The sequence below is a fragment of the Delphinapterus leucas genome, chromosome 7 (assembly GCF_059928025.1).
Source record: "Delphinapterus leucas isolate spDelLeu-1000000601 "Yukka" chromosome 7, BTC_Dleu_Yukka2, whole genome shotgun sequence".
NCBI lineage: Eukaryota > Metazoa > Chordata > Mammalia > Artiodactyla > Monodontidae > Delphinapterus > Delphinapterus leucas.
The window spans coordinates 47470242-47497907 of NC_143135.1; the positions used below are offsets into that span (position 1 = coordinate 47470242).

At 46.6% G+C, this 27666-nt stretch overlaps 1 protein-coding gene across 1 annotated transcript in view; it reads right to left on the reverse strand.

The window, feature by feature from the left end:
- Window positions 1-7030: 7030 nt before the first annotated feature.
- OLFML1 (olfactomedin like 1) overlaps window positions 7031-27666 on the reverse strand; it is a 28712-nt gene continuing 8076 nt past the window's right edge. The window contains exon 3 of the mRNA XM_022563197.3: window positions 7031-10721. Within this exon, the coding sequence (XP_022418905.1) occupies window positions 9931-10721 (791 nt within the window). The 3' untranslated portion in view covers window positions 7031-9930. The remainder of the gene's footprint in view (window positions 10722-27666) is intronic.

The window sequence follows — 27666 nt, forward strand, 5'->3', positions numbered from 1 at the left end:
GGAGGGGCGGAAGCCCAGCCGCAGGGCCACTGAGGCTCTCGGCAGCAGTGCAGACTCTAGACAAGCTCCTCCCTCCTTATCAGACAGCTGTGGCCCTCACTCAACCATCTAAATCCCTGACACTGGCCCTACACACAGGCCCAGGCTTGGAAAAAGTTCTCATGGCTGATTGCCTTCCCCGGATAGGCATACCCCACTGCCCCTACTCCAGCGCTACACTGGCAACTTCTCAGAGCTGGCTGGAGGCATCCCTAAAGTTGGTTGACGATAGGGAGTGGGGTGGTGGGAGTTCGGGTCCCTGGAATACATCTTCCCATGGAACTGACAGATTGGTGTTTGCATTCCCAGAAGAACAATGTACTCACAGTAAAGCGCTAACAAGTATAAGAGTGTAGGTACCATGAAAGCACTCCCTGCTTCCCGCCAGCCCACATCCCGGTAGATCACAGGACAGAAAGAAGGTCTCATGAGCCTTCACACCCCCCAGTGGCTTTGGCTGCCGCACACACTTCCTCCTGAGTCTTTGACCTACAGGACTCCAGCCTTAGCTGTACTGCAGAATGAATTCACCCCAAACCTGGTCTCTTTCTCGTTTTTCATTGCCTAATGGAGTCTCCATCTGCACCTTCCGGCAGCTCTCGTCTGGCCAAACCCACTGTGCTACAAAGGGCAGAATTCAAGGCCAGAAGGCCTGAGTTCTGCCACCAGCATCTGGGTGACCCTGGGTAGCTTCCTTTGCGCCTCACCATCCTCATGGGTAAAAACATAAGGGGCATGCAAGAAACTCCCCAAGGCTCCCTCCTGATTTCAAAAGGAATCGACCACCCTCATCTCCCTTCCCCTTTCCAAGAAGCTCCTCCGTGCTCTCATGCTGCTAACAATTGCCTCATTCTTCTCCCAGCAAACTAGCACAAAATGTCAGTGTCCAATTTGACTCTTTTCTCTCTCCCTCAAATCTAATCGGTCACCAAATCCTGCAGGATTTCTTGGCAAGCCCACTCACCTCCTCAACATCCCTATTGCCATTGCCTTGGTTTAGGTCCTAATCTACCTCAGTGGGTTATTCCAACAGCTCATTCTCATAAGAAGTTCCTTCCTGTCCCTCCAATCTGCCCTTCTCAGCCTTGAATCCTCCTGAAAGCACAGGCTTCACCTTGTCTCTTCCATACTCAAAGACCTTCAAGGTCATCGGTATTACATTTTAATTCTTTAACTTCAACTTTCAAGACCTTCCAGGATCTCTCCCCAGCCTGAGACTCCAGCATCATTTCTCCCAGTTCCCCTCCCCACCCCACCCTATGACTCTAGCCCTGTGGACCACCCATCAGGTTTGTCCTAGTCTTTCAGGTTCTGCTCTTGCTCCTTCCCTCATCTCCAACACAAAACAACCTGCCCTTTCTACCCTTTTACTGAAGCCAGCACTGCAGAACAGACTCAAGGGCTCAGGGCCCTTGCCTGCCACAAACTCTTCCTCAACGTCTGCTGAGTGCAGGCGAACACAAGGGCTGACGCAGCTCCAGGGCAGCTCAGAGTTTGGAGGGGGTGTGGACAGAGACATGCAAATGAAGTGTGTTAAGAACCATAGAAGACATCTGTACTGGATGCTATACTAGTACAATTTAGAGAGAAGAGTAAAAATAACTTGGGGGTGGGGGGAGGAGAGGTGTTTCAAGACTTTGATCTGCATTTTGAAGGATTAGTAAGACTTCATTCATCTGGCAGAGCAGAGACAAAAGGGCTTCCCAGGAAGAGGAAATAGCGTATGCAAAGGCAGAGAGGCACAAAGGATAGGAATTGTTAAGCTACTCAGTTTGGGGAACAGTGGAGATGCAGCTGGTAAGTCAAATTATTGCCAGCTTCTGCAGAGGAGCCTTGAATGCCAAACAAGGATATTATTCCTTATCCCTTTGAGAGGCGATCCTATCCCACCTTGCCTATACCTTCCATCCACAGCTGAGTTACAGAGGCCAAGATTATTACACAACATGGAACATGATGATTAAAAGCATTGTGCACACGGGAAGATACCACATGCTGCGGAGCGGCTGGGCCCGTGAGCCATGGCCGCTGAGCCTGCGCGTCCGGAGCCTGTGCTCCGCAACGGGAGAGGCCGCAGCAGTGAGAGGCCCGCGCACCGCAAAAAAAAAAAGTTTGGGCTTCCCTGGTGGCGCAGTGGTTGAGAATCTGCCTGCTAATGCAGGGGATAAGGGTTCGAGCCCTGGTCTGGGAGGATCCCACATGCCGCGGAGCAACTAGGCCCGTGAGCCACAACTACTGAGCCCGTGCGTCTGGAGCCTGTGCTCCGCAACAAGTGAGGCCACGATAGTGAGAGGCCCGCGCACCGCGATGAAGAGTGGCCCCCGCTTGCCACAACAAGAGATAGCCCTCGCACAGAAATGAAGACCCAACACAGCAAAAATAAATTAATTAATTAATAAAACTCTTACCCCCAACATCTTAAAAAAAAAAAAAAGCATTGTGCACAGTGAAAGCTGGGTTCTCAGTGTGCATAAATGTGTATGTGACAGAGATAGGAAATGAAAGTAAGAATTACCAAGGAGCACCAAAGTAAGGATTATCTAGAAGCACTAAATAGAAATCATAAATTTCCCAAAGACAAAGCTGAGAGTTGGCAGCCCCCCGGGAACTCACAAGGCCTTAAGGAAATCTGGTCTAGTAAACAGATGCTCTAAGACGGCATCTCCTGGAAGATTATTTACTGAGTGTGAGAGAGATAAGAATGGCCCTCATGAAAATCCCCATGACCTGGCTTTCAGAGTCTACAAAGGATACAGCCCACCTTTCTGAGACCAGCTGTGGATTCTGCAAAAACTGAGACACACATGTGTCAGTAAGTGTTGAAACCAAAGAATGATGCCATGAAAACATCAAGTGGAACTGCTCTGAGGAAGGAGGAAGCAGGAAAAAGTGACTCAGGAAAACACAAGGCTGCCAAGAGTTTCAGCCTAGTTGTGCCCACACCAAGTGATGACAGTGTCACATCTTCCCCCTGCCCCCCCCCCGACTGTCACCTCTTGAATGAGGGTGCACAGTCCGGGATCTTAATAAATGTTTAAATGCCTCAACAGTTCATAATAGATCTCCCTTCTCATGTTTTGCAAAACGGGATCCACCAGAAGCTTTTAAGCAAGAGTGTCATGAACAAATCTGTATATCAGGAAGGAAACGTTTTTGACGGCCAAGTAAAAAACAACTTCCAAATATTATCACAAATGTGATAGTCTAAAGGCCATGCCATTCCTTGTCCAAAGCTCAATTCTTGTTCCTCCCTCCCCACCTCTCGGCCTGGCCCCCTAGTCCATAGATTCTATCTCTCTAGTCTCTCCTACCTGTCCCCTCTCTGAGGTCCAACACAGGTCCTCCTCACTTCTATCTTAATTGATCTTCCACATCCTAACTGGCCTCTCCACCTCCAGGGTCTTTTCCCACTGGTCACTGCTTCCCACAGCCCGGCCAGAGTCCACCCCAGCAGTTCCCACCCGGCCTTCAACAGAATCACGGAGGAACTTAGTGAAAACAGGCCAGACCTACTTAATCTGAGTAATTTAAAAGCTCCCCAGGCAATTCTGAGGCACAGCCAGGTTTGCAAACTACTGTTATCCTAGCTGTCGATAGTGAAGGGGCTGCAACCACTGAGGACTTGTAAGAAATGTAGAATGTCAGGTCCCACCTCTGACCTAGGAATAACAATTTGCATTTGAAAAAGATCCCCAGGTGACTCTTGTTAAAGGTTGAAAAGCACTGCTACAAAGTGTTGCTTGACCATTCATTTCACAAATATTTACTGGATTTTCTCTGGGCTGGAGGTTGGGAGGTTGGGAGGTTGAGAGGGTCAAGGGCCAAGGTCCCCGACTTTAAACGCACAGAACCATCAGCCAATCTCCTGCTTAGAACCCATTATTGGTTCTCATGCTTTCAAAGCCCAAACTTCTCCACCTGGCCTTCATGGCCCGCTGGGAATAGGTTTCTTCCTTGTCACCAGCTTTATTGTTTATCATTCGCCATAGGAGCCAAGCTGGGCCACTTGCCACTTCTCATGGCTACAAAGTGCTTGCCTGCCTACGTAGCTCTCGCAGCCCAGGTCACGCTCTGCTCACCTCTGCCTGGAGAAACCCACAAGAAATTCTTCGAGGTCCATCACACACGTCACCCCTTTCGTGAAATTATTCCAGATTTTCCGCACTCAGATGAAAGACAAATTCCCACAACTCTTTGCTCTTACCTCCTTCATAGCATTCATCTCATTCTACTTAGTCTTAAAGTCAGGGCAACCGCCATAGCTACCCCAGTAAAGAGACTATGATGCTGGGGACTTCCCTGGTGGCGCAGTGGTTAAGAATCTGCCTGCCAATGCGGGGGACACGGGTTCGAACCCTGGTCCGGGAAGACCCCACATGCCATGAAGCAACTAAGACCGCGTGCCATAACTACTGAAGCCTGAGAACCTAGAGCCCATGCTCTGCAACAAGAGAAGCCACCGCAGTGAGAAGCCCGCGTGCTGCAAAGAAGAGTAGACACTGCTCACCGCAACTAGAGAAAGCCAGCATGCAGCAACGAAGACCCAATGCAGCCAAAAATTAATTAATTTTTTTTAAAAAAGGAGACTATCATGCTCAGTTTGTCTCCACAGTAGCAATAAGCTAATAACCGGCACATCACCGAATCTCGAAGTAATAATAACAATAATGTATTAAATAAAATTATGGATGAATGCAGTAAGTGAAAAGTTCATCAGTCTCCCTGCTCTCCCACTTCAAAGTCGTTTATATATGAATTTAAGCAGATTACAAACAGGCTGCCTCTCAAGCCCCAAGGAGAAATAATCTCTAAATCAAATATTTTGTGTTTTTCATATGACACAAATAATAATCAAAGACAATATGCTGAAGATGAATTTTGTGTACAGCCAACTACCTTTGTTGGGCATTCAACTTCACAGAATGCAACATAAAATTTGTATTATAATCGATTAAGGAACTGGGAGAGGAAGGAGAGAGACAGGAAGTAAACCAAAATATGGAAAGGGAGACGGATCTATACCAAATATCCAGCTGCTCTAAAAGTAAAAATATAATACTCTGGATCTGTTTTGTAAGCGGATTAAATGCTGGCCAGAACGCCCGTTTTGATCTTAAGCAAACTTCGGAAGTTCTGGTCTTTAAATACATAATCTTATTTTCAACTGAGGAACAACTGCAGATCTGGAGTCAGGATGTCATGAGGGAGAGAAGCCCACTTTCAAACAGAACTACTGGGACGCAGTGGCTTGAGATTTGGAAAAGCATGTTGCATTTTTGCAATTACAGTATATAGCTGGTTTCAGCTAAGGCGTTGCAGCTGAACACACGCTCTGCGGAACACCCATTTGCTCGGGCAAATAGACCGTGAGCTTCCCTACCACCTTGGGCTCTCTCTCCAGACTGGGCCGCTGCTCCAGTTGACTTAGCAGAGCTCTGACATACTACATAGAACTGAGGTGACCTGCCACCCTGCGCATCTCCAGGGCCATCCGGGCACCTGTAGGGGCGCGGACTGTCCGTAGACCCCGGACAGGACTGGGCGGAGATTCGGAGCAAATCCACAGGAGTTATACCCTCCTCCCAGTCTTCTGGCCAGAGAAGGGGAGGAGGGTCCCCGCCCTCGCGCCTGGGACACACTCCAGTGCTCTCAGTTCCTCAGGCAATGCCCCTACGCGGGCTCGCAGTCCCGACCGCGCAGAGGGCCTGGGGGCGTGGGGAGAACCCACTGACCTGGGTGCGGGGATCCTCTCCGGGCAGCTCAGGTGTGCGGGCGTTTCCCGTGTCCCTCCCACCTCCGAACATGAGAGCCGAGAACCTAGCTCTAGGCCACCGACCCACCGACCAACTAACCGACCAACCAGCGGACCGACCGGCAGCGGCCGGGTCTGGAGCCCACGTGACGGGGGCGGGGACCCGCGGGAGGCTCGTCCCGCAGCGCCCGCTTCCCCACCGCCCCACCTTCCCCCGGGACCGCCCCTCTGCCACGCCCCCTCCCTTTTGGCTCCTTGGCTGCCCGCAGGGACCCATCTGCCAAGGGTTCTGGCTCCGCAAGGACCGGCCTCATCAACCCGGCGCCTTCGAACCTGCTTAGCCCCCGCCCATCCAGCCCCAGCTCCGGCGCCGCCCCCTAGGCCGAGCTTACCGTTCCCCCCCCAAGCCCCGCCTCTCTCAGGAGGCCACGTCCCTCCCTGGAGCCCCGCTCCGCTCTTGGTCACCTCCCCCTCCAGCACCCTTCCGGCCCCGGGGAGTCGCCCGGCGGTTCTCAGCTCCCTGTCCCCGGGCTTGTCCAGCCCTTCAGCACCGCTCCTTGGCCGTAGGGAATGAACGAGAAAAGCAGAAAGGGAACTTGTGTCGAGAATTGCGAAGAGACAGAAGCCATAGAAAAAACGTTTTAGAGGTGCTCCCAGCGCAGCAACCTTTTGGGTGTGCGGACTTCTGAGCCCCTGGGATCGCGTTCAAATTGAGGTTGGCCTGACAGCAGCCTCATTTCTTGTCTCTGAGCGCCCCCAGTTCGGAAGACTGAGTTACCCTAGGGTCTGGCCGCACTTGAACCCCGCAACCTGGGATGGAGGTCCCTCTAGTGGTTGGCGCCAGTCACTGACACCCATTCTTGTGGACAGCTGGGGACAAGCAGCGCTGCCCTGTGCCCAGCGCTTAGACGAGGTTCCACAGGCGCAAGAAAAGCTTTGGCGATGTCTGACCACAGGAATGGATTGTAGAATCGGGGCAGCACGGGACCCTGGGGACCTAGTCCAGTGCCTGCCTGCCCCCAGTGTAGGGCCTGGATCCCCTTTGGTTGTACTGCTAGGTTGTTGCCCTGCCTGGATCTCCAAGAATTGGTTGCTCAGTTCGGCTGATGAAAATCCCTGTGGGCCTCAGATGGCATCACACCAGGGACTCTGGCATAGTCCCCAGCTCAGGCAGGAGTCACTACTGCTCTAACCTCAATTTTTATCCACACTTCTACAGGCTGGAGTATTGACAAACTCCTCAAGACACATATTTTTTCACACTACCCTGGTGGTCTGAAATTACCAGTGTGCCCAGAAGACTTGTACATGTGAACAAAACTTAAGCCACCCTGGCAAATATGAGACTCTGGTCACTGCAGGAACCTGGCCAGATGCAGGCCAAGGGCAAAGCCAGCAGACGAAGGCTGGGGCCCACAAGAGTTGTATTACAACAGGACACTCTTTAGTTCTCTTTCACTTCCTTAAAATAGCAGCCCAGAGGCTTTTGTAGAGAAGGCTGCCACAGTTCACACGAGTTCATGGGTGTTTCCAAATCCCACATGTTATTGCCCTCGTGGACCCACAGTCCCCAGAAAATGCTAGTCTGTTCTTTAGAACTATACAATTACTTTTTAAAACTCACTTTTAAAAAATGGCGTTAAGTCACAGACATTGAAAACAAACTTATGGTTACTGAAAGGGGAAGGGGGGTGAGGGATAAAGTAGGAGTTTGGGATTAGCAGATACACACTATATAAAACAGATAAACAACAAGGATCTACTGTATAGCACAGGGAACTATATTCAATATCTTGTAATAACATAATAAAAAAAAACTGAAAAAGAAAATATATACGCATATATAAATGCATCACTTTGCTGTACACCTGCAACTAATACAACATTGTAAATCAACTATACCTCAATTTTTTAAAAATGGTGCAAGTCACTGGCTTTCCAGCTTATTCATACTTCGGAACCACTTTAGGGAAGGGGGCTTGAAAGTTATAGTCCTGTCTGGTCCCACCTCCAGAGGCTCTGACTGAATGGTCTGGGGGTATGGCCTGGCATCAGGATTTTTAAAAGCTCCTCAGGTGATTCCTAGGTGCAGTCAAGTTTAAGAACCACTGGTCTAGGTCTTAGGAACTTCAATCCTCACTAAAATCCAAGAAGAGAGCCAGAGCTGAAAAGGTCATCTGAAAGAAGCCCAAGAAGTATTTGAGGGCCTGCATGTTCAGCCCTGGCTCCCAGGAAACAAAGTGGCCCGTTAACAGGGGCTTCCTGGAGAAAATGTCTTGACCTGAAGAAGTGATTCTAGCTGCAGGAATCTAAGGCACCAGAGTGGGTTGGTTGTTAGTGGCAGGTGTGCCTTGCAGAACTGTCAAAGCAAAGCATATCACAGATGAAAGGCAGATAGCAAGCACATTACAGGCAGCCTCTGTATGCCTCCAGAGGAACTGTGTGTGCATGACTTACACATAATTCCACTCCAAGATAATTCCCCTGCTACCCTCCTCTGTGAGGCAGCCCGCATTCCTTTTCCCTGTGAAATAGGTAATGTTATTTTACCCATGGGGCAGCTAATGTCCCCAAACCCATGGAGTGGGTAATATCACCATGTTTAATTATTCATACCTGCCTCATTCCACAACAGATTTGGGCTCTCTGTAAAACTCTGTTAGAACTGTGGGTAATTGCACTGTGTCCATGGAGTGAGTAATTCCATTCTGCCAAAGCTTTACTCAAATGCTATGGGGGAAAAAAAACAAAAAACCTCTCTTCACTGCCTACGGTCTCAGCCTGGGCTTGGCAGAGGAGGGGAAACAGCTGCAAACACACAGAGCAAACCCTCTCATGTGACCAGCCTGGAAAGATAGAGGCCTCAGCACATGACACAGACTGGTACCACAGCCTGCACTTGTGACCCAAACCAGGCTGCAGTGGACAAACGCGTGGGAAAGAGCTTGAAGAAGCCCCTCTGGATGGGCACAGCTGCCCTCTGTCCCCTGTGCCACAAGGCACTCTTGCTGTGGCAGGGAGTCCCTTGCCTGCTATCTGGCTTCCATCCAGATGCTAGAATATTTACCGAGGGCCTCAGTGTGTTGGGGATTGTTCACAGTAAACCCAGGCACAGGCAGCACCCCCAGGAACTTTTATGCGGAGGGCATGTAGGCAAATAGAGCCTGATGAGGGTTAGTTGCTTAGTGTCAGTTTTATTGTATTTCAAGCAAGATGAGAAAAGCAAGGGAAGGAAAGGCAAGATAAGAACAGAGGTGGGGTCCTCACCCTTAGGCTGGTTTTCTAGAGGAAGTAGCTTTTGAAAGGCCTATAGGAGGCTCTTGTGTGGACATGCAACTAGCTAAAGGGGCAAACCGTTTAACGTATTGCTTAGGGAAGGTTGGGCGAACCAACATATATATTTGATGCTTCCTTGGACAATGGAAAGATTATAGGGTTTGCAGTATTTTCTAGCTCTTCCATTTTGTAGCTTTGGTACTTTGAATGGCCCACCTGAACCCTCCTCCTCTATAAAGACTTGTCCTGACTATCTCATAAGAGTGAGACGACTTGTAACATGGGTGCAGACACTTTGTAACTGGAAACTGGTATTCAAATGGTAATGTTTTCACTTTATTATGACATCCACCTGGCTTGGTGAAGGGGCAGAACCAGGGGAAACCGAGATTAAACATCAATAAGAAATAGTACTTTATTTGGGCAGTGAATAATGGAAGAATATCAGTAGGCATTTGTGAAAGAGGAAAGAGATTTGGGCAAAGGCCAGAGGGGAGAGAAGCCAGGAGTATTAGGGGGTGGCTTACATTTCTAATGGCTGGGGGGCGGGGGCGGGGAGAGTTAGAGTAAATGCTAGTAAAAGAAAAGGCTGGAAGTAAACTGGATCTGAATGTGGAAGGCCTTGAGCTCCAGGAGGTTTGGATGGGTAATGGAAGTTGTTGAAAATTCCTGAATGACAGACTCTCATCTATGCTCTTGCAAGATACTGAAGGCAGTACCATCTGGAAAAGGACGCGTGCGCATTCCCACTTCCAGCCCCTATCCCTGTGTGCGATTAGAGGGATTCTGTATTGCAAAGGGGCTGTGGCTTCCATCTCCTGGAGAGCAGCATCCCTGGCGCTCTCCCTCGTGGCTGCAACGCATCACTGCAGAGGCTGCTTTCTCTTTGTCTGGAGTTTGTAAATGATCTGGTTTCCATCATTCCAGGCATAGAGCTGCTTATCTCTAGGGTTGTAATGGATCATGGAGTGACTCCTTGACCGCCGGGGGAAGAACACGTTGGGCAGATCCTCCTCAATGACAGTGCCCAGCGGATCATAGACACAAGTGATGCGATGCGGGCCGAGGCCACCAGAACTGTAAACCACGTAGAGGACGCCACACAAGAGGAATGAGGCTTCAGCATCCTGACTTCTGCATGGAGTGTCCCATGAGTGTTCCACTCCCAGTGTGTCAGGCTCAATTTTCGTGAGAACCAAATGGCCGTGGGTGCTTGGCCCTGAGTGGATGGCCCAGAGCCCGTGCTCATCCGCAGCCAGGTCAACGTATGTCGAGGGGGAGCGCGGGTAGGCCAGGGCTCTGCCTGCCCCTCCCAAGAGCAGCATTCGGTCTTCCACGGTCCTCTTCTGCAGGTTATATTTGATGATCTCATTGGGAGTTCCTTGGCTGTGAAAAAATAGGAAACCTTTGTAGATCACTTGGCCTGTCCCCTGCCAGGAATGTGTTAGGATCACCTTCCGGGGGGCTGGCTTGGTGCTATCTTCCATGAATGCCCGTATGCTGGCAAATTCCCAGACAGTGTTGTTTCTGGATCCAATTAAGAGATAAACTTTTGGAGAGTCTCTGACAGCATCTTTCATCCAAGAGCCATCTGTGTCCATTGTCTTCTTCACTATTTTCAGAGACTTTATGCCCATCAGCATGTTGTCACAGCCTGGCCAAACAGGAGAAAAGGGGAAGGTTACTTTATAAACGCGAGATGTCTGCTTTTCTCACAGATTGCTTTTTTTTTTCCTTCAGTGTCTAGAATAAAATTATCACACAGAGATCAATCATAACTGATTGTAGGATTCAGTGAATCAAGGACTTTAATGAATAATTGGGTCTCTGTTAAGTGAGTTGCCGTCCAGTTATAAGAGCATTAGTCACGATAATCAAATCAGGATATAACCAACTATTTGCTGTGTCAGAGGCCCTGTTAACTCTCTAGAGCACCTGAGGTTGACACACTGAGAATGACTAGGGTATGGAACCACCTAATTCAATTGTTTGCCAAGATTTTACTGGGTATCTGCCGTTTACTTAGCTCACAGTACTCTCCCAGAACAGTGCTAAGTACTAAAGATAAAAATTATAATATCAACCCTACACCTTGAGGAGATGACCTTCTAGTGAAGGATTCTGGTTCTTAACCCTACTAGACCATTATAAGGGTTCTACTCATGCCTTCACTCATTTATTCATGAATGCATGCGTGCCTTTAGTCAGCTGACTTTGGATACCTACAAAAAGCAAGATACTGAGCTAGGTGTTATGAGCTGGGGCTACAATGGACTGCGGTGCAATGATAAATTAGGCACGGTCCTGGCTTAACAGGTACATGACTATCTAGAATATAAAGCTTAAAATGAATTTTTTTCAAAAAGGAGGACAAAGAAGAGACATATCATGTGACACAGGAGAGAATCTGCCTTTGAATTAGCCCTTGAAAGACACCTTGAAGGACACTCTGAGATGGGTGGGAAAAACTTTCCCAACAGTTAACAAAACCACATTGGGGAAAGTCCTCCAAGATTAGTGCTAGTAAAGTAGTATAGAGTTTCACCCAATACCAGCCAAATACTTTGTGTATAAAACTAGATGCATAAAACAAAGCAGTAAATTGAAACCAGCTCCGTGCCTGGAACCTTGAGGGTGGAGCTAAGGAACATGAATTTAATTCTGTAGGGAGGTAGGGAGCTACTGAAGTTTTTGAGCAAGACTGAAACATGGTCAAGGTTGCTCTATAAGATTAATTAAGCTGGCAGCCATGTGTACGATGGATACAGGGAGAAGAGACTAAAATCAGGGAAACCAATTCGGAGGGTATTTCTATAATCCAAACAGGATGATAAAGGTCTAAACTAGGTGGAAGAAGATGAAGTAAAAAGAAGGGGCCTACATTTTTCTAGCTCCTCACAGCTACTTAGACTATTACTCTCTCAGCTTCATGCAAAAGCCCTTCCTTGGGACTTCCCCGGTGGTCCAGTGGTTAAGAATCCGCCTTCCAATGCAGGGGACGCAGGGTTGATCCCTAGTCCCACATGCCGCGGGGCAACTAAACCCGTGTGCCACAACCAGAGAGCCTGCGCGCTCTCTGCCACAACTAGAGAGAAGCCGGCGTGCCACAACAAAGAGCCCTCGCGCTGCAAGCAACGCCACAACGAAGGTCTTGCATGCTGCAACTACGACCCAACACAGCCTAATTAATTAATTTAAAAACCACAAAAAACAAAAACCCTTCCTTCTTTGACCTTGATCCTGGATCAGTTCAAAGCTCTGCCTGTCCTTGAGAGTTGTGTGTTGGTGGAGAAAAACTCAAAATGGTGCATATTGGTGTCATTACACTAAGGGATCTCCAACCTCAGCTGAGCCCTAACTACTGTACTATACTCTCTGTGCTCAGCCCATCTTCCACATGGCACCTATCTTAAATCCTGCCTCCTGCCCCAAAACTAGCTCATCAGTGCCTCATAATAACTCCTTTGCAAAAATAAATACCATTAGATGTGAACTCCCTCCACTTCCTGTTCCTCACTTATAGACTTTTCTTCAACTCCTGCCCTTTCTACCCTCCCACACATCTTTTTTTTTAAAATTTATTTTTGGCTGCCTTGGGTCTTTGCTGCTGCACGCGGGCTTTCTCTAGTTGCAATGAGTGGGAGCTACTCTTTCGTTGCGGTGTGCAGGCTTCTCATTGCGGTGGCTTCTCTTGTTGCGGAGCACGGGCTCTAGGCGCGTGGGCTTCAGTAGTTGTGGCACACGGGCTTAGTTGCGCCACAGCATATGGGATCTTCCCGGACCAGGGCTTGAACCCGTGTCCCCTGCACTGGCAGGCGGATTCTTAACCACTGCGCCACCAGGGAAGCCCCCCTCCCACACATCTTAAAAGAAGCCATGTCATTCCTCCTGTGTAAGACTAATACTTCCATCTGCCCCCATCTCATCCTTTCCTGGCTTCTTCTAGATTTCCTCCATGAATGATCCCCTTTCTATTATCTCAGATTTCTCCTTCACTACTATTTTATTAGCTTGGAAACATCAATTCTCCCACAGTTAGGCACTCTTTTCTACTTACTTCACCCTTTGTATAATTTTATAGAACTAGACTCTCCTACAGAATAGTTTATACTCTCTGCGTCCATTTCTTCACCTCCCATTCTTTCACTTCACCATAACTTCACAGAAACAACCTTTTAAAATGTGACCAGGGACTTCCTAACTGAAAACTCAGACCTTTTATTTCCGTATCTTACCTGACCTTTCTGTAGCACGGCAGTATTGATCAGTAAAGATCAAGGGGCGAGAAAATGTCTTCCCCCTTGATCTTTGTGTCACCCCAGAGACAATGTCTGTGTTCATCAAATGCCGTTTCATTTTCCTCTTCCTTAGTCACACGTTCGCAGTCTCCTTTGTATGTAAGCTGCACCCATTGACCTATATCCTGTCTAATGGGATGTAGACAGAAGTGGTATAAGCCATTTCCACATGGCCCTTACATATGCTATCTTCAAGAAGACCTTAGAGTCTTGGAATTGTCATGGTGACCAAGTTAAAGCGGGATGTGGGTCAAGATGAGATGAGAGCTACTCATCATTTTAGGAAAAGTGGGTCATCAGTTCTAATTATGAGCTGCTTGTTGGGACTGCCCTGTTAGACAGGGCAGTGAGCAGTGGTGAGCACTGTCACAGAGGCAGGGAGTGGTGGCCTTACTAGAAGCATGAAGAACCTTGTGCGTCTCCCTCAAATCTGTATCGCAGGTAGGAGAGCGGAGTCTTAATAAAAGCATGGGAACTCTCTGGGCCTCCCTCACTGACTGCTGTAGGGTAAGGCGGTGGAGTGATAGTTGGGTGTATAACAGTCTCTCAAGAAGAACTGAGTACGCGGAGAGTCTCCCTCAAATCCTTCTAACAGCTTTGATATCAGAAGCTAGAAGGGCCAGTGGGTTGTCATTTTGTTCTCAATAAATGCGTGGGTTCTCCAGGCCAACTGGAGGCCAACTAGAGTCAGAGGACAAGAAGCAGGATGATGGGAGAGAAAGCGGACACAAGGAAGAAGGATGCACAGCCATAGCACAGGGAACTATATCCAGTCTCCTGGGATAAACCATAATGGAAAAGAATATTAAATAAAGAATGTCTACATGTGTAAAACTGAGTCACTTTGCCGTACAGCAGAGACTGGTACAACACTGTAAATCAATTATACTTCGATTAAAACAAACAAACAAATAAACACGCACAGCCAGAGAAGTCCCAGAGGTTGAGGTCAGTAAGCACTTGGCAAACTGCTTGTGACTGCCAGCTGTTTGGGTAGCAATCCTACCACAGTTCCTTAATCAATTCACCACCCACAATGATCACAGCTTCTCTTCTCTCCTCAAGGGTCTCTCATACCCTCCTCACTCGCCTAGGCAGATCTTGCCTCTGATTTCACTGAGAAAACAGAAGCAATAGGAGAACAACATCATCGCTGGTGTGGATTACTGCAATAGCCTTCTACGTGGTGGCCAAACTTCTATCCTTGACCCCAGAGGCCATTCCTCACAGCAGCTGAAGCATCTTTGAAAAATTAAGTCAGATCACGTCACATGTCTGCTCAAAACTCACCAGGGACTTCCCATCTGACTCAGAGTAAAAGCTCACATCTCTACCTTCCGGGCCATCTGGGACTGTCTGCCCACTGCTTCCCTGCCTTGTCTCCCGCAACTCCCCTACTTTGATCATTTTGTGCAGCTACACTGGCCTCCCTGCGGTTCCTCAAATTATGCCAAGCACGCTCCTGCCTCAGGAATTTGGCACATTTTGTTCCCTCTGCTTGGAACCATCTTCCTGAAGATATCTACTAGACTTCCTCCCTCGCTCCCTTTAGGTCTGCTCCCAAATGTCTTCTCCTGACCATAAAGGTCGTCTCTGACCACCCTATTAAAAATGGTGGCCCGTCCTCCAGCTCTGCATATCCCCCGTACCCTAGCTCACTGTTCTCCATAGCGCTTACCTTCTATCTCACATATTATAAATTCATCTGTTAGCATATTTATTGCTCAACTCCCCTCAATAGAGTATAAACTCCACGAGGGCATGAGCTTTGCCTTATCTGTTTCATTCACTGCTGTATGTCTTGCCCCTAGGATAGCATCTGGCACACAGCAGGCCAGTATTTGCTGAATGAATGAGTTTCCAACCACCCCATCTATTAACCAGTTGCGCCCGATCCCATACTCTCGGCGTCCCTCCTGCTCTCTTTACTTTTGCAGTGGATCTCATCCCTCTCACCGAGTCAAGGACTTAGCACCAGAAATTATCTCGCCCTCTCCTGCTCAACAGTCTCTTCCTCCCAACTGGATCGTTCCCCTCTGTAAACAAGCAGGCTGTAAGATCATGCTAGAATCCTGTGTGGCCCCATTTTTCTGTTCCACTTTATAACAAAACTCCTTGAGAGAGGAGGTTTCTCACCTCCAATTATCCCTTAAGCCACTCTAACCAGCTCCAGCTCTCCACAAGTCTAAGTTCCCCTGCCCCACTCCACTGGATCAGTTTTTGTCAAGGTCACCAACAACCACCATGCTGTAAAATCTAAGGGTCAGTTCTCAGTCTTCATCCTAACCAACTTCTCAGTAAGCTTTGGTTACTTGATTGCTACCTCTCCCTGAAACTCTTTCTCCTCGTGATTCTGGAACACCCCTGCTTTTGTTTGTCCTATCGTTCTGGATTGTTTTAATCTTGGAATTCGTGGCTGGTTCCTTATCACCATCCATCTTTAAGTGTTCTATCCTCCGACCTTTTCATTTCTCTATCTATGATCACTTTCCAGCTCACTTCATTCTTTCCCATGGCTCTGAAGAGCATGTAAGTTCTGAATAAGGATGAAATCCAAACTTGTACCTGGGATGACGTACTATCTGGATGTCTACTTAGCCCCAAACTCATTCATCTAGTCAGTGTTCCTCATTGGCTATCTTCAAACTTCACCTGTCCAAAGCAGAACTCTTGCTTTTATCCCCCAAACTTCCTCCCTCTTCTTCCCATTTCAAGCAAGAACCATCAATCAGATTTCTTCTCTAGTATTCATTCTTGATTGATTTCCTTCCATCTCCCCACACTAGCAAGTTCTGGTAGTAAACTTACCTTTAACTTATGACGTTATACTTAAATTAAAATGCTCAGTATATTTATATATCCTCCTCTTCCCACTCCCTCTGCCTCCTCTTCCCCTGCACGCCGTGAATCCTCACCTTTTGCCTGGACTACTACAATAGTCCCTAATTTGTCTCTCTGATTTTACTCTTGCTTTGCTATAGAATGTTCTCCACAAAGCAGTAGGGGTGATTTGTTTAAAAACATAAATTATGTGACCAACCTGCTAACCCTTTTTTCCCACCACTCTTGGAATAAAATCCTAATTTGGCTTAAAGCACCTACCTCGTTTGGCCCCTCCCTGTCTCTGGGACTTGATCCTCCACTTTCTCCCCAACCCTGCCCCACAATCTTGCCTCACTGCACTGGCTTTCTTGCTGTTCTGGGAGCTGTCAAGTTTGCTTCTGCCTCAGGACCCTTGCACTTGCAATTCTTTCTGCCTGGAGTGTTCTCTTCCTTGATCCTCCCATGGTCTGCTCCTACTCGTCCTTCAAAGCTCAGTTTCAATCTTATCTCCTTAAGAGACTACCTGCGACCACTGTATCTAAATTTAAAATGATCTACTGCAGCATCTCTCTTATTCTCTTTATATCACTCTCCATGTTCTGTAATTATGTTATCTGTTTTACTTACTAGTGTATTGTCCTTCTCCCCCATTAGACTATAAGCTCCACAAAAGCAGGGCCTTTGTCTTCCTGTTTGCTGTCGTACTCTACTGCCTCACTGAGAGCTCTGTGGTTCAGTGAATATCTACTGAATTAATAAGGAAAATAGGTTCATTCAAGCAGACGTTTTTCTAGGGTTTAAATGGTGCTGCACATCCAGAGTTCTGATCACAGATCTGTCTTAAGTAATAATAATTTGTAAAGCACCTTAAAGCTTTTATGATATTTTCAAATGCATTATTTCATTTAAAGATGTGACACAACATTGTTACCAAGGAAACATAGGGCAGGAGTGGGGCTGGGGAGAGCCAAGTCCTGGGAGATCAGTCCTTTCAGCAGTCATGTCATCAGTGGTTGCTCCCAGAGGCCTTGCCTGGCCCACACCACGGCCAGGGCCAGACTTTGGGGCAAGCTATTGAAATGAGCAGGACCCTGCGGGGCTCCTGGGCACGGAAGTCTTTCTGTGTCCCCCGTTTCTTGTTTGTAGGGAATAGACTCCAGCCTCCATGACCTTCCCTGAGTTCCAAAGGCCAGATTCGAACAGCTGCTAATCAGGGAAGGGAGGGGACTCAGAGACAAGGGAGGAGCAGTCAAGAAACAATAGTGCAGCCTCCGGGGCAGGGTCCTGGTTCCACCTCAAGGGATACACATAACAGTATCTTTGAGCTCTTCTGCAGAACTAAAACCCCCAACAAATGGAAGATGTTACATTCTTCATTCAAGAGAAGGTCACAGTTTGATAACCTTGAGAAGCTCATCAGGAGACCACCTGAGGCCAGATTAAAGGAGTGCAGGCCCTGCACACACCCTGATCCTTATCAGCAACCCCACCCTTGAACCACTGCAATAAAACTCCTCGCGTTAAGACACACAGTTTTTCAGGGCATGAGTCCACCATGTCCCCTTCGCCTGGCAAAGCAATAACCCTATTCTTTTCTACTTCACCCAGAACTCTGTCCCCACGATTTGATTCGGCACCGGTGTACAGCGGCCGAGTTTTTGACATCATTATGGAAATCTCTCGGCCATCATTTGCCACCATGTTACCCTACTGACCCGCTTTGCCAGACTGGGGGATTGCTCCCCTGTGGCGTCTGGGTCAGCTTCATTCTGGTTGGCCTGGGTTATAGAAGCCAAACCCCTAGGAAAGACAGAGGAGCCTGGGCCAGCTGGGAACCTTAGAATAAGTTTCAAATATCTCGGCACGGCACTTAAGGTCCCTCATCTGCATTTCAGGAGCAGCTCACAGAAGGATCCCCCTCCATGCTGAGCTTCGGGGGCTATGGGCTGTGGTGCAGAAAAGAGAAGAGTGGACTACCCTGCTTACCGAGATCCATCTCTGCTAGGGCTTGGTATGCCTTTTCTCAGTCTCACCAGCCGAGTCTGTCTCATGTGAATGCTCTGCTCTTCCCACATACTCTGGTGATCACAGAGGATGAATGAACAAGGATTTAAGCTTGTATGTGATCACAGATACATTTAATGGGAAAGAGTGGGGGTCCCAAGGGCCAGAAGAGAAGCTCAGAAGCTGTTCCCTATTGAGGAACGAGCCCAAAATCTCAAGAAATGAATAAATACCTACAAATACATATAATATGCTTGGTACTGTGATAGGTACTTATTTGCATTAATTTATCTACGTCTTATAATAAGCCTAAGTGGTAGATATTTTAATCTCCATTTTCCAAGTTAAAAAAAAAAAAAAAGTTTGGATAAGTTACCTGGATAGATCATCTAGCTAAGGGGGCCTCTGAGCTCATCTGAGCTGGAAGGCAGGGCCAGCCAGGACACCCCCAGCCAGCCCCAGGAACATGGTGGATGGGTGTGTGCACATGGTGGGAAGGGGTGAGCCTGGGTGTGCCTAGAGAGGGAGAGATGAGGATAATGGACTCCCTGGGGCCTATTCACAGAGTGCTAAGATATCTGTCCTGACTGGGAAGCTCTCAGGCTGCCCATCCTCCTGGGGAGAAAGTTAGCAGGCTTGCAGCCCAGCTACGAGAAACCATGGCTAAGAACAAGGCATTCAATGTCTCATCAGTGAGAAAATGTTCATTTAAAATACAGGAGAAATTAATACAAACATTCTTCTTTCTCCTTCTACTCCTCTTTTCTAATGCAGAATCCTTGAAGAAATAGCAAAACAAGAGTGTTAGATGGTTTTGATCAGGGAAACACAGTCCGGGGGGGAACACAGAATTTCCAACCCCGTGAGGTCCCTTTGGCTTCTCCTATCCCTTTGTAGCCAGAACCTGGGACTGGGAGTCAGAGACCTGAGTGGTCCGAGCTCCATCTCTGCCTCCCTCTGTGACTCCCTGAAAGTTCCTTGTCAATCAAGCCTTAGCTTTTCCAGCTGCAGAACGAGGGGTTTAGCCTGGATGTCGTATAGTTTATTCAGGTGGATATCCTGTAATTTTTATAAATTCCTCCTCTTTTGGAATTTGGGGAAAATATACTCACAGTGTCTGAGTAAAAGGGTAAGTTAAAACTCCCTGCTGTGCTTCTCTTGAGAGGAGATAATTAACAGGAGTAAAAGGTTGAGGAAGGATAGGAAACAAATTGAAAATTTTTGAGTCCAGCCAAGATGCAAATTATTTAACAGAGACACTGACATTGTGCAAACCAGAGAATGAAAATCTGTGGTTTAGCCCTTAGGCAGACTTGCAGACAAGCAATTAGGATAGAATTTGGCCCAAGGCCTCAGAGTGAATTCATATATAAATATCATTTATTTGAATCTTTTAAATATTTTCCCCCTTATTTAATAGGATTACTCTCCAGACTTGCTGAGGCTCGTCCCTCCATAGGGGAATGACTCAATCAGAGTTATGTTTTAAAAACAGTGGTCTGCATATTAGTAGAGAATGAACGGGGGGGTAGAGGTGGGGGAGAGGGGATAGAGGGAGACAGGTGGAGAGTCTGTAAGTACAATCCAGACGAGAAAAATCTAAATGGTGATGGGAATGAAAAAATGGGCATAGACTCAAAAAACAGAAAAAGAGAGGTCAGGTAACTGATTCAGTTGTGGGAGTGGAGTGATAAACTAGACTCAAGGTTTTGAGACAGAAGGGAAGGGGGGAGGGCACAACCTTTAAAAGTATGACACTGAGGATACAACAAAAACTGGTTAGACCCAACTAGGCCCAAGATGGCAGAAGATTCAATGTCCAGTAGGCCTTGAGCCCCATTATACGCTCATTGTACTACATTAGCATATGTTAAATGACACCCACAGGCACCATGACAGTTCTGAGGCCGACCATAAAAGACCAAAAGGTGGGTGATGGCCCAATTCCTGGAAATCTCCAACCATTCCCCAAAATAATTGGAAAAATCCCCCCATTCATTAGCCTATGAAATTACCCAGCCTGTAAAAACTAACCACCCCATATTTCGGGGCTGCACTCACCTTCTGAGACAGACCACATTCTGTCTATGGAATGTGTATTTCTCAATACACCTGCTTTCACTTTACTATGGCTCACTCTTGAATTCTTCCCTGTGTGAAGCCAAGGAACCTCACTTGGCGGCCTGTCCCATGGACTTGCCCAAGACCTCAGACGTGACCATCCTCTCACGCCCCATTTTCCTACAACAGTTGGGGGTGATAGAATGCATGAGACAGCAACAGGGAAGGAAGGTCAGATTTAACTGGGAAGAAAAGTGATGAATTCACTGAAAAGAAGAGAATTTCTGTAAAGCCATGCATATTTTGACTGCTTCTTGAAATTCTCTGTTATAAATCTTGATTTCTTCAACCATCTGAATTGTATTCATGTTAATAAACATTTGTCAATACCTCTGAAGTGACAGGTACATGGGGATGTCAAAGATGACAGCTCTCAGACGAGTAGTCAATTATGAAGCTTCAAGCTATTACAATAAAATTGTCAATGTGGACTTAAGTGTTCTGGAAACTAGGGGCATTTATGCTTTTTGCCCACAGGATATATTTCTTTTTTTTAATTTAATACATTTATTTATTTATTTTTAGCTGTGTTGGGTCTTCGTTGCTGCGTGCGGGCTTTCTCTAGTTGCGGTGAGCAGGGTCTACTCTTCATTGCAGTGCACAGGCTTCTCATTGCGGTGTCTTCTCTCGTTGTGGGGCACAGGCTCTAGGGGTGTGGGCTTCGGTAATTGCGGCACACGGGCTCAGTAGTTGTGGCTCACAGGCTCTAGAGCACAGGCTCAGTAGTTGTGGCGCATGGGCTTAGTTGCTCCGCGGCATGTGGGATCTTCCCGGACCAGGGATCGAACCCGTGTCCCCTGCATTGGCAGGCGGATTCTCAACCACTGCGCCACCAGGGAAGCCCCTCACAGGATATATTTCTGATATGTCAGCATGGTACCCAAGGTCCTTCATCTGACCTCTTTTGTCATTTGCCCACCACAATGGACTAGTTACTAGTCACTGAACTTGCCATGGCCTCTCACAAGTTTTAAACTTTGCCCCTACTTTTCCTTAGCTCATCTTCACTGACGTAGGATACATCTCTTGTCCTTCAAAACAAAAGTCTCTGACTCTGGCATAGCAGCTAGTTGCTCCTTCTTGTGTACCTAAAGCATTCTGTGCGTCCCTCTTCTGTGGCAGTTTTCAGGATGAATTGGAATCGCCCATTCACTTTGCTTCCTTGCAAGCACTTAAGACAGAAGCTGTGCCTTGTCTTTTTATCCACAGTGCGTGAGACACAGTACACATCTCCCTCACTATTCAAACGCTTACTGTTCAAACTCAGGAATCAATTAGATTCAGATAATGCAGTATTAGTCTGTTGCTACCCCAACTCATGCTAGGCCAACTTGGAAATCAAATAGATTCAAATAACAAGAAGTATGTGTGGACATTAGCAGGTGCCATTTCACTGTCTGAATGCCTGGGGGGTTGGATAGCAGGAAGGCAGGGAGACCAGCTTATATGAAGTGGTACTCAGTGAGCCATGGGAGGATTGGCTTTGCAGACGGGCTGAGAACCCAGGGTGAGTGCTTAAACAGGGCCTGGCATACAATACGTGCTCTACATGTTTTGGTGAGTCGCACAGAACTCTTTAGTAAATCCACCTCAAAGGTCTTTCTAGGTTCCCAACACTAAAAGGATTTCATGGCACCCAGTACAGAGCCCCGCCAGCTTCCCTTTATTCGTGATTAGCAGTAGAGTGTGAGAAAGAAAACATGGCTGTTGGACTTGCATGGCTGGGTGCTACCCAACAGCATGGAGCGCCTGGAAGCTGGGAAGACCTGTGAGTAGGCGCGAGTCCACTGCTTCCACTGGAATTACCTATAGTTGGAGTTCATAGCCAGGATGTGTCCTTTCAGAAGAGGACAGCTTTCCATAACCTCATCTTACTTGTTTTTCTTCCACAGTATTTATCTTCTTTCTGACATATTATAAATTTCCTTGCTAATGTATTAATTGTGTGCCTCCCCTCAATAGAATGTAAGCCCTATGACGGCAGGGCTTTATCCAACGTGTTATATTCACTGCTGGACATCCTGTCCTAGAATAGCCTCTAGCACATATTACTATTTCTCTATTTTAATTATGACGATGCTAAGAGATATACATCAACAGAAACTCTTTGGGGTCCTGAATAATTTTTGAAAAGTAAAGGGTTCCTGAGATAAAAGTTTGAGAGCTATGGTCCTAGAGGATCCAGGCTGGTAAATACTCATGTAAAGTGAAGTACGGAACTGGGCAGTCCTCCAGGGAACTTCTGATCAAACAGCCTCTGTTTTGCATTATGTGTCTAACTATTGCAACACCTTAAGCATTCCAGGTTTATAATTATGAACTTCTTGCTTTTATTTAACTTTTATTTAAAGACAAAGCTGGGTTTTGTTTTTTGCATATTGGGTTAATTTTTTCCTGTAATATTCTTACCCAAACTAAAAAGGATGGAAATGTTCTCAATGTCTAGGTGTGGTATTACCATTCTCCCATGTGCCTGGTTAGAAAACAGAATCATTTTGCGTGTTGCCATGGATTCTTCCCGTGCAATCAATCCCACTGTTCTCTATCGTTTCTCAACGTGTGTGGGTAGAGCAGCTGCTCACCTCATCCTGAACTCTGCAGCAGCCCTCTCACTGGTTCTTTGGTCTCCCCTCAAAACCATCAATCACACTAATGCCCCATCCACTGCTTTCCTATAGAGATTTGCATATTTAAAATCCCATCTTTTTCTTTTTTTTTTTTTCTTTGCCACACCACACGGCATGTGGGATCTCAGTTCCCTGAACAGGGATCAAGCCCACGCCCCCTGCATTGGAAGGCAGAGTCTTAACCACTGGACCACCAGGGAAGTCCCTAAAAACACATCTTGATTGCTGCCTCTTTCCAGAAGCAGCAACACCAAAAGCCTCATATGAATGCTACTAGAGGTTCTATGGAAGGATGGGCTCCAGAGCCAGACTTGAACTTGCTTTGGCCAAAAGAACGTGGTGAAAGTGACCAGACCTTGGTGTGCTTGTGCTCTCTCCCTCAGACATCTGCCTCCACCACAAGAACAAGCCCAGGTTTGCCTCCTGCAAGATCAGATGCCATGTGGAGAAGAATAAAGCCATTGCAACTGAGGCCATCCTCAACCAGCCATCTCCTGGGCAATGCGTCACTAATTGTAGATGCACTAGGGAGCCCTGCCGAGAATAGCAAAGCCTGGTCCGGGCCAACAGAACTGCCCAGCTGCCCTGTGGACTCCTGAGAAATAGTCAATGACTGTTTTCACCCACTAACTTTCAAAGTGGCTTGTCATGCAGCATTATTGTGGCAGATACCTCGTGTGGGGTCCGGGTAAGGGAACTATGAGTAGATAGGGAGACGGAGATGAATCTAGTGTGTCTAGCAGGTGGTGCTTACTCTTCAGCGTAGCAGGAAAGTGGGAGGAAGATTGGGCTACATGAAACTCTGAGACACAGTTTCATCACGTGAAAAGAAGTCATAATACTATCTACCCAGCAGAGTTGTCATGGGCATTGGATACCATATCAGACACAAGAGGCGTAATGGAATTCCTTGCTTCCAAACAGTTGCTTCCACTTTCCAAGAAACTACTCCTCAAGGTCAGAAAATACTGATCCCTACTCTGTTCCAGGCACTGTGTTAGACTTGGGGAACACAGCATGAATAGTGCAGAGATGCATGGAGTATATTTTATGTTTTCAGAATAGCAGATTCAACACAGCATAGAGCATCAGGTGAACGGGAACTGGCAGTAGTGGCACAAGACTAAGTTGAGAAATGCTAAAAGTTGCTGTGTTCAAAACTTACAGTTACCAGAGGGGAAAGGGGGGGAGGAATAAATTTGGAATTTGGGATTAACAGGCACACACGACTATATATAAAATAGATAAACAACAAGGACCTACTGTATAGCACAGGGAACTATATTCAATATCTCATAATAACCTATAATGGAAAAGAATCTGAAAAAGTATATATATATATATATTTTTTCAGATATATATCTGAATCGCTTTGCTGTACACCTGAAACACTGTAAATCAACTATACTTCAATAAAAAAATAAAGAACTTAAAGAAAACTTAAAAAAAATTGTTCAGTTGGCTTGTTATCTACTTTTACAATAACAGTAAATACAATAGATATAGTATGTACAATATTCATGGTTTTTATTTAATCAGCAGGTATTACTTTCAGAGAGAATAACAAAACAAATTATTTGAAGAAAGCTAGGTTGGGGTCAGTTGTAAAGGGCTTTCTTTATGTTATTCTATGGGGTTTGCTTTACCCTGTAGGTTGTGGCTGCCATCCAAGATGATAAGCACTGATGCAGTAATTTTATCAAGATAACCCTGGTGGCAATACAGGATGAAACCCTGGAAAAGGAAGATCGGTTAGGAGTCTTCTGCAGTCATCGAGACTGGAGATGATGAGAGAGCAGTGTAGATGGAAAGAATAAACTTGAGAGACATTCAGAAGGAAGAATCTATTGAGCAACTTATCAGATGAGGGCCAAAGGGATGCTCCTGAGATTTCTAGCACAGGAGGGTGTGTGTGGGACTCTTCGGTTAACTGAGAGAATAGTGGGGGAAAGCAGAGGAAGTTCATTATTTAAAAATAAATGAAGAAAAGGCAGGGAATTAAAAACCAAGGGTTGGAGAGAGGCGGGGAACTGACGCTTCTTGGACAGGATTTGAAAGAATGATTTAAAGCAATCTGTTTGTGAGTAGGGTTCATCATCAAATAACAACTAAGAGGCCTGACATGGTCTTCATGCATGTCCCACAATAATAATGCCTCTGGGCACAGGTATTTAGTCTCAGAGCTGAGGGCTGCTACCTGAGGGCCTCTGTGACAGCCCTGCAGATGGCCGGCCTGGCCCAGGCTCTCCCTGCTATGAGCACTCAAACTCCCCCACTGCCAGCCCATTCTGAACACTGGAGCCAGATGATCTTCCGCAAAACCTCCATCCGAGCCCGGACACTCCCCTGCGTACAACTATTACGCAAAACAGCACGATGGGAAAGGTTAGTATATGTAGGAGTCGGCCTGCCTTGGTTTGAACCCTCCTCTGGCGTCAGTTAGCAGTGAGACCTCGGACAGATGACTTATTCACTCAGTGCCCTGATTCCCACATCTATAAAATGGGGGTTAATTATAATACCCGTCACATAGGTTTGTTGTGAGAATTAGCTGATATAATCCAACAAGACATAGAAAATACTTAAAGATTACCTGGTACATAATAAGCGCTCAGTAACTATTAGCTACGGTTATTCATATTACTTTCATTCCCCACAGCTAGAAAGCGAAGAGGCTCAGCACAAAGGAGCTTAGGTCTTGTCTGGTTCTTTCATCTCCTCTCCACTCCTCCCTACACCTGAGGTCTACTGAACCCTAAGCCTGATTAGGCCTTTGTACATCCACATGCTGGTCATTTGCTTGAAGTGCCCTTTACTCTGTTCTCCATGTAATTAGTTCTTTTCCAACATTAAAACTTGGCTTGAGGGTCACATTCCAGATTCCACGGTCTCCTCCATCCCCATCTCCACGGCAACCTTGACCTTACTTAATTACTGAATGCCTGCCCCTGTGCTTCTGTGACACCCTCCATCAGAACAGGCATCACACTACCTGTTATTCTGTGTTTGTTTGGAGGTTTCCCCACTTGGCTGTAAGCTTTTTGAGGACAAGAATGTTATCCTATTCAATGTTCCATCTCTAATGCCTGGCACAATGCCAACATATATATGGAATTCAGCTAGAGATTTGTTGAATGAATGAACAAATGAATGAGTAAGAGAGAGAATGAATGGGGAGGTTCACTATACCTGGAGCCAAAGCCATCAGCTAAAACAACTTTGGGATCTTCTATTAATACCTGTAGTGATGGTCCTGGAGGTATCCTCATAGACCACGGGCCTTCCGGCCAGATACACAGAAGAGTACTATGTCCATTGGCCTTTCTGAACCCAGCACAGTGACCTATGGCACTGTCCCAGAGGCAGCATATAGGATAAGCTGTACATATACCTTTGGCACTGCTGCTCCGCGAATGCAGTAACTTCTCTGTGTATGTGTGTGCCCACAAGTACTCTCATACCCTCCTGCGCTTACACCTGTATGTACCCTCAATGCCCTCCTTTGTGGGAGATACCTCTGTTGCAATTTAGAGTTATACATCTCTTAATGTTTTGTTCCACTCGTCGCAAACTAATGGACCTTGAGAGTTGGCTCATAAATATGTTTTATTTGGCTTCTAGTGGGTTTTACGCTAGTTTGTTTTTTTTAATTTTAATTTAATTTAATTTAATTTTTGCGGTACGCGGGCCTCTCACTGCCGTGGCCTCTCCCATTGCAGAGCACAGGCTCCGGACGCGCAGGCTCAGCGGCCATGGCTCACGGGCCCAGCCGCTCTGCGGCATGTGGGATCCTCCCGGACCGGGGCACAAACCCGTGTTCCCTGCATCGGCAGGCAGACTCCCAACCACTGCGCCACCAGGGAAGCCCTGTTTTTATTTTTTATTTTGTTTGGTTTTTAATGGCTTTCAGTATGAGGCACACACATTTATACCTGAATGGACCCCAGAGGCATTTGAATTTGCAGCAATAGACTTTCTCCTCTAAAACATGATCTAACAAAGGATATGAGTTGTTTACTTCGGCAGGGAGAGGGTTACTGCAGGTACTTTGCATGCACCCTTGCAAATAAAGGAGCGGGACTAAAACAGGAAGTAAAATAATGCTATAATGGCTTATTCTGACTGCCTTGAGAATTTTTCTTTACAAGCTCTTTACAAGTTAAGAAGAGGTTAACACTCTTCTGATCCACCCATGAATACAGCCTGTGGAATCTGCCAAAGACTGTTAGTTGGATAAATTCTCAATCTGGGTATCTGAGCCAGTGGTGCTTTGCCATAAGTTGCCAAGTGCAATGCAAAATTTCTTTTTACTTATAACAGTTATAGTACCAAAGACTTGGAATGAGTTTAAAATATAAGTTAGATTGTATTCAAATATCTTTCAGTCACTGCATTCTAAATTGTGTGCATGAGAGACAGAGAAAGAGAGAGAGAGAGAGAGAGAGAGAGAGAAAGGAGGAGAGAGAGTCTGTATGTGTTAGAGTTAAGATTCGAAGAATTTTACCTTAGCCCAAACATCCCTGGAATTGCGGTCCTCACGTGAACATCATTTGTGGATCATCTCTCAATAAAGGCTGAAGACTTGAGAACAGCTCTATAGGAAATGGCTTAATTACAGAGCAACTCTACCGTATTTATTATCCCCAGTATCTGGCCCTTTGTAGTTGCCCAATAAATATTCCTAGAATAAACGAGAACCATTTAGACGGATGTTAGAATTTTCTGG